The sequence below is a fragment of the Idiotropiscis lumnitzeri genome, chromosome 18, assembly GCF_059441095.1.
Source record: "Idiotropiscis lumnitzeri isolate Australia: NSW breed Sydney's pygmy pipehorse chromosome 18, RoL_Ilum_1.0, whole genome shotgun sequence".
In the NCBI taxonomy this organism is placed as follows: domain Eukaryota; kingdom Metazoa; phylum Chordata; class Actinopteri; order Syngnathiformes; family Syngnathidae; genus Idiotropiscis; species Idiotropiscis lumnitzeri.
The window spans coordinates 6,619,186-6,626,507 of record NC_142408.1 but is presented as its reverse complement, the minus strand read 5'-3'; the positions used below and the strand labels follow the sequence as shown (position 1 = coordinate 6,626,507).

The window sequence follows — 7,322 nt, the reverse complement described above, 5'->3', positions numbered from 1 at the left end:
TTTTTAAATTTGTACTTTACATTGCGTTAGTACGTTGAAGTTTCGTGATACATTAAAAATTTCTTTAGAGCTAAATTTTCTTGGTGAGGCAATTCTTTTCGTTCTTAAATTATTGAAAGCGCAACTAGAAAATAATAATAATAATAATAAATAAATAATAAAAATATACACTAACATTTTGGGATGAATTTATTTCTTACCTTGGTCACTCCTTTATGATTCAAACAAAAATGTTTTTGTCACAATTTCAGATGAGCTCATATACAGTATTTTTTTATTGTATATATGGATGCATAAATGTAATTATTGTTATCTCGTTCTATTCTGAACACTGCCATATCATATTTTTTTCTCTACAATAATGAACACAACGTTCAATCAAGGATTGATTTCTTTGAGTACATAGTACCGAGTTGTCCATAAAAACCTAAATATTGGAATAAAATAAAAACTTGTCAATAGACGGCAATAGCGAAAAATATATTTTATGTCAGCTTTTTCTTGTGGTCTTTAAATTGTACGTAATAATTTGCATTGTGTGGTAATGTATCTTGAGAAGATATGGTTAAAAAATACAAAAAAAAACATAAAATAGTAAATATATCTTTAAATAAAACTCATCATTAACAAAACTCTGCATTTGTCATTTTCAAACTGTCACGTTCTACCCACGAGTGAACATTCGCGAATTAGTTGGTGCCCGAATTCAAAATGTCGAAAACCTTGAACAGGGCCTGTTGGCTTTGTGTGGACAGGTGGATAGCGCCATCTAGTGACTGGAGGCTAAAAGAAAATAAAAGCTTGATCCTATTCATGTAGGCCTCCATTAGGAGTCACCAACCTTTTAGAGAACAACTTTAAATAAATATTGGTATTAATAATTATTGATGTTCATCTAGGCGGCTATCATTTCTCACAATAATTATCAACAATGATTTGAAAGGGTAAGAAAATTATAAATATTTTACATATAATCATTGGTAATTCAATTAATTTATGACATTGATTTATTTAATCCCTCATTTAATTAATAAATGAAACATTTAATGACACTTATTTAATGGTGCATTTATTTAGTTTATTTTTTTTTTTACAATGTTTTTATTGCTTTTTCACATATCATACACATGACAACAACAAAAAACAAATGAACAGGAAAAAAAGACAAAAAATGCATATTTTATGCTAAAAAAACACTATTGTTGTAAAAGCTGCCATTTTTTTCTTTAAATTATGGAGCTTCATTTAGATTGCAATTGTTGTCTCGTAAGACTTCACATTTTCCCCCCGCAAAAAAAAAAAAAACAACAAGAAAATGTCTTCAATCTTCATATTGTGACTTTATCTGTGTAAATTCCCAACTTCATTCTCTTCTCAAGGGAATGTGGCATGTACCCTAATAAGTACCACTTGGTTCTTTAATTTATAAATTTGTTCTTCGAAGAGTTTTTTTTTTTATAAAAATGAAACTTGTACTTCCTAGTATTGCGCTATCGGCAGAGACAGGAAATCGACCCAACGACAATAGGCCATTGAACTGTGTCTGTATACCTGGGAATGCCCATAGTACGTTTGTTTTTTTTCCTCCTCATGCTTTCCTCAAAGGTGAACAATGGCTCCTTTATTTTAAAAAAGCATTTAAACGCTTATTTGTATTAAGTGACCAGAGATTCCAGATGGACAACGTTGCATTGAGATGATAAAAGCCCATCAGTCAACTGCCGCGGTCCCACAGATGATTTTGATGTTAACTGACACGCGGTTTCTTTTGTTTTTTGTTCTGTATTGTCGAAAATACGCTAGGCGTCACTTCCTTCTTGAAAACAGCCAAAAATAAGACCAAAATCAATCATTTCCTCTTTGACAGAGAATGGAACAGAAAGGCATCTCACTAATGTATTTTCTCTGTGTGTCTGAATGTGAAAGCATCGTTTTAGTGATTTCATCGTGCATGTGATCAGAGCAAAAGAATACTGACAAAATCGGACATATTTGTCTAGAAGCAAAGCACTGATAGAAATACCTTTAAACAAAATGAAAACAGCTCTTTGCCTTCCACACATTGCGCAGGATTTTCGTCGTACTTGCGCATTTCAAAAATGTTTTAAAATGTATGAGGTGTATTTCTTTGCGTTGTTGGAAGTTCAGGAACTGACAAAAACATCGGGTCTAGAATCCAACCCAGAGGGACACCGCAGCTAATTTCTGTAGCCTCTTTTTTTTTTTTTGCATGGCCAGCCACACAATTCTTTGAGTTGCACAGAAAAAACTACCTCAAGTATACAGTCGAATCTCTGAAGTTGAATACAATCATCGCGAGAATGAAGTGAGTCAGTGCCACCAAGATGGCCTTTTTCAAATCGATAGCGAAAGTGTCACAAGCGAGACTTATGCATGCTTTGCTTGTCTTGCCACGACCGAGAGGTCCCTCGAGGAATGCTGTTCCTGACATGTCTGGCAATAAAGCCTGAAGACCCTCAAACGGACGCTCACTGGAAACAAGCAGAGCATCCATTTTCCATTGTGATGTCAACAACCAACTTTGACAATTTGATGATTTTTACTGACTCAGGAGGCGACGAGGCAAGTCCTGCATGGGGGAAGCACCACATTCCCATCTGGTTGTGGCTTCAGAGGAGTTGTCCATGTGAGGACGTTTCAAAAACTCTCCCTGGTGGTGCTCCTTGCCATCTGAAGACAGCCAAAGCAAATCTCGTTTTGTCAGGGCAAAGACAAACGACCTGCAATTCATATGCTGTCTGTCTGAAAGTCTGAGTACGACCCGTACCATTTTATGTTTCATGTGAAGTACGTGCAAGAAAACCATCCACTTCTTGCTTGACAATCATATCATGTTTTTGTTGTTCAATTAAGAAGAATGAAATAAAAAAAAAATGATGCATATTTGGGTCAAATAGAGGAGCCCAGATTTCAAAGCAAACATGGTGAAGCAGCATTTGGCTGTTATGCTGCACGCAAATGGAATGAAGTCCCAACAGAAGTGAAGTCAGCCCCAAGTGTCAATGCTTTTTAAATCCAGGTTTAAAATGTTGCGGTTTTTTTTTTTCCTTTTAACTCATTCACAACCAGCCGAGTAAAAAAAAATATATTGATCATTGACGTCTTTAGCCGTCAATGGCAGTGAATGAGTTAAGCATTTTTAAAGGGAAAGTCATCCCAAAACATTTTTTTACAAGAATGTTCTATATGAAGTCAAAATATGTCCTTCTGAATAATATTGCGTATTAATCAGAATGCCAAGTTTAAATGAGTCATGTTTGAAAGCTATTTTGTTCCTTTTAAATATCTTGAAATCTTTTGCCAAGGTGTTAAGATGTTGCCAATCGTTGTTCTTTTAGTCATTTTGGTTAGCTTCATTTTTTTAAAAAAAAAAACACCATTCAAAAGCAAAGCAGTGCTTTTGAATGTTATTTTATTTGTAAATGCTTGCGGGTGTTGTGCAAAGCTGATCTTGCGTATGAACTGTGTAAAACTACCTTGCCTTCCTCAATAATCGAATCGAAATCAGTTACCTTCACTCAGAATTACAGTTTCTTCATCTCTTTGTTTCATTGACATGGTTTGTTCTTTTCTGGAAAGACCTGTAAGAGATGAATACTCAGCACATTATTATTATGAGTGACATTTCATACATTAAATGAAAAAAATGTGACTCGTGCATCTCCCGCTTGTTCACCAGGTGTCAAGTCATGAATGGTGAGAGGAACGTTACACAGCTTTAAAGTCCCTTTTTTGCATAAAAAAAAAAAAAAAAAGTGAGCGTTCCAGTTTCACCAAGTGATCATGACTTTGACACTTGACACTTGTGAGAAAAGGTGCAGTCAACGGACGGACAGTTTATTTCGTTACCTTTTAGGCGCCGTTGAATGAGCAGTGCAATCAAGCCGATCAGTATTATCCCAGCACACATGCCAATTGCTAAAGCTAATATTTTTGTATTGGATGTGTTTTCGTTCTGTAGCTCTCTTTCATCTAAAAAAAAAAAAACAGAATGGAAAGAATGGTGTGTGGTTTGTCAGGTGATTATTGTCATGTGATTGGTCACAATGGAAGCAAGCAGCCATACTTTAAATAAATGGTTCATGTATTCACCCCCCCCCCCGTGCAAGACTGAAAAAAATGTTGATTCATAGCTCAAGTGACAGTTTGGAAATTCAGTCGAATTTCCAGAAACGCTACTTTTAATTGAGCCCATCGGATACTGAGCGTGTTGAGACCTGTAATAATTGTTTGTACCGGTGATCATCAATTCCTGTTATGAGAATTGGTTGATTAAAATATATTTATCCATTTACTCGTGTTTTTTTTCCCACATCTCTATAAACAGCACATTTGTTGATTTACTGTTAATAGGAGTGAAAAAGTTTTTAAAAAATTAAGAATTCTTTGATATTTAATTTTGAAAAATGCTGTTTTCGTTTGGTTATTAATAGATTTAGTATTAGATTTTCAAATATATGGACTATTTGCAAAGTGCAAGATTAAAAAAAATAAATAAATAAAAAAGTCATTAAGTTACAACAATTTTACAGTACCAACCAAAAAAAGTCATTTAAAATGAACCCCAATATCTCATGAATAATAATTGACAAAAGCGAAATACCCGTTTGCTATAATAATACTGAGTTTTATGAATACAAAATGTATTTTCAGTAAATCATATTTAAAAAAAAAAAAATTTGTTTTGATTTCATTTCGCTATCAAAATTTTTTTTTTCAACTTCTCCAATCTTTGTGAACCACAACGACCTTTAACCAAATGCGTCGACACTTGCAGTCACAGAAGTTGAAACTAATTTAGCACATGATTAAAAAATGACTCCTACACGCAGACCTCAACGCAGTCAACCCACAAATAAACGTCTCACTGGAAAACCTCCCCCACGATATATATTGTACTTTCCAAACTTTGGCATTTCATGCAGACTGACAAGAAATCGTTTGTGGGGTGGGGAAATAACATCACAGAAAGCTGTTCACCTCTTGTTTGAAATCAAAATTCCTGCTCACCTGAGATGGGGAACGTCGCAGAGGAGCCGTTATTGTCAAATTTACAGGTGTAGCTGTTTCTCAGCGATGATGCCACTCGTATGTGAGTGGTGATTCTGAAAAGGTGTTTGTCTGTGGCGACAATGGTGGTGCTGCCGTTGAGCTTTCGCCCGTGAGCATCCTTCCATGACACGGCGGACGCCGGGTAGCCCTCCGACTGGCAGCTTAATACGACCTCCCCTCCACTTGCAGACTTGCTGGTGTTTTTTGTCACCGTTTTATAAGGTGCTGCAAGAATGACATAAAGCACGTGATCAAAAATTCTTTCCTCAATGGCTCGGATACAAACGGCTTCGTCTCCGGAATGCCCGTCCACCCGTTAAATGGGAAATTAAATGCATGTGTAAAATGCGTCTGTGAGCGAGCACTTATGCACGTCTTTTTTTTTTTCTGCCACACTTTAGACTTTGCAGATGATGCTTGCAACCCCTGTCGTCATGGTAACAAAACCTGATCTTGCATTTGGTCGAGCAGCACGTCGGGCAGGATGACGACTGCCCTTTGAAACTGGCTTATTAATTCCAGCAAGTGCAAAAGTGGAAAAATCATGAGAACAATTTTGCCAGAATAGACATGACGACCATGTGTGTGATTTTTATAACAGTTTGTCGGCGGTTTAATTTGAGTTTTTTAGAATTGCATGCCTGCCATATTAGTCGGAAAGCAACATGTCAAGAGGCGATCTTACCGGTAACAGATAACCTAATGTCCTTGAAGTCGGCGCCATTCTTTGTCCGCACCACACACTGATAAAGCCCTGTGTCGTTGATGCGAAGCTTTGACACCTGTAACAACAGGACAGGAAAAAAAACACATTCATCGACAGTAGTTGCTGTCTTTTTAGTGACGTGAAGCACAGGGTGTGGATGTGTGTGTGTTCAAAAAGTGTATTTTTACAAGTTGAAATGAAAACTGAAAAGTGGAATGTAAGAAGCCGACCTTCAGCTTGGACCAGCCATCTTTAATCTCCTCAGTGAGAAGCGTGGCGCGACCCTTGAAGTCCGGATGCTGGAAGGAAGCTTGCTCCTGCCCGCGAACCAGGCGGTACACATCCCGAAAGGGAGCCATGGAGATCCAGTGCCAGGCCACCATCAAATCGTCATGGCGATCCGGCGACAAAGGGGAGAAGCGGCAGCCCATTACCACGTCTCCTCCCAACTCGGCTTCATATGAGACTCGTTCAGCAGTCGTGATTAACGAGACTGCGGGAAAGGCAAGATTTAAAAGGCCTGCTGTGGAATAAAAGGGCTTTTCTAAAAGAGCGTCATTTCAAATACCTTGAAGACAGGGCTGGAACATGAATTGCAAAATAAAGACTTTGTAGCAGTTCATTTAGATCTGTGGGACAAAGTGAACAAAGTAAGAGTCAGACAAGCAACGGACTAATTCTTAGATTCTAATTCTTAAAAAAAAAAAAAACTAAAGCCAGATTTTTTTGGAGAGGTGGAGGAGGTGATGCCCATTGATAAGCACTAATAGAATCTCCCACATTCTGTGAAGTTTTCAATTTCTTCATATGTACAATACACATCACTTAAATACTCCATATTTTTCTTTTAAGCCTAGAAAAAGTATTTGGCGCTGCTTTACGTTTAAAGCAAATTTATTTGAATTAGATAGTTGATTAAACAAACAAGCGAAATAAATAAAATAAAAATTGCCATCAAGACTAATGCAGACTTTCTGAATCTCTGGCGGAATTTCCTTCGAGTGCCTCGATTCCTTCCCACATTCCCAATCCACTTCGGAAATCAGCTGGGATCAACTCGCGCAGCCGCCAAACTAACTCCTCCCACCTCCCGCGACTCTCGTGAGGAAACGCAGAACAATTTGAAATCCCAACAACTTCATTTACCTTTAGTTCGGATAAAAATAAAAATAAACTAGAAATATTGTCGTCAACATGTGTTCATTCTCCTACCTTGTATGCGAGCGTGACTTGGAAATGTGTCAGACTTGAATGCTGGAGCATTTTTAGGCTCTTGCCACGCCCAGGTCATTCATTTTTCCCATGACGGAACAGGCAGGGCTACGGAAGAGGATTAGGGCCATGAATGAGAAAAAAAAAAAGATTGGAAAAACGCCATTCGTCATCAAATCCAATAAAATAAAATACAATAAAATAAATACAAAAAACACTCAAATGCCAGGGGGAATAAAAGTTTACAAAAAAAACATCAATTATATATACAGATATTCAAGGGTTTAATAGCCTATTGGTTATGAGAAAACGCTATGGATTTGATGTACTG

The 7,322-nt window shown here is 37.1% G+C and overlaps 1 protein-coding gene across 3 annotated transcripts; it reads right to left on the bottom strand.

Annotated features, from left to right (window-relative positions):
- Positions 1-1,791: 1,791 nt before the first annotated feature.
- On the bottom strand, positions 1,792-7,100 carry LOC148319270 (programmed cell death 1 ligand 1-like). Of its 3 annotated transcripts, none has more exons than XM_088280826.1 (9): positions 6,992-7,100; positions 6,348-6,408; positions 6,010-6,272; positions 5,759-5,855; positions 5,032-5,298; positions 3,871-3,993; positions 3,534-3,602; positions 2,569-2,691; positions 1,792-2,492 (listed from the first exon to the last, which is right to left on the bottom strand). In XM_088280826.1, exons 2-9 carry the CDS (start codon positions 6,400-6,402, stop codon positions 2,389-2,391), a joined length of 1,101 nt encoding a protein of 366 aa, XP_088136952.1. In that variant the 5' UTR covers positions 6,403-6,408; positions 6,992-7,100; the 3' UTR covers positions 1,792-2,388. The 3 variants fall into 3 exon arrangements, with proteins under 3 accessions (XP_088136952.1, XP_088136953.1, XP_088136955.1); XM_088280827.1 differs by lacking the exon at positions 6,992-7,100 and adding an exon at positions 6,926-6,988; XM_088280829.1 differs by lacking the exon at positions 6,992-7,100 and adding an exon at positions 6,751-6,847.
- Positions 7,101-7,322: the final 222 nt, after the last annotated feature.

Bases quoted from the DNA above. Each gene is read 5' to 3' on its own strand.
- LOC148319270 (XM_088280826.1), bottom strand. From the start codon at position 6,402: ATGAACTGCTACAAAGTCTTTATTTTGCAATTCATGTTCCAGCCCTGT. The intron at 3,994-5,031 runs GTGAGCAGGAAT...TTTTTTTTTTAG, and splicing joins TGCGACGTTCCCCATCTCAG to ATGAAAGAGAGCTACAGAAC. The intron at 2,493-2,568 runs GTCAGTAAAAAT...GCTTGTTTCCAG, and splicing joins CTTGCCTCGTCGCCTCCTGA to TGAGCGTCCGTTTGAGGGTC.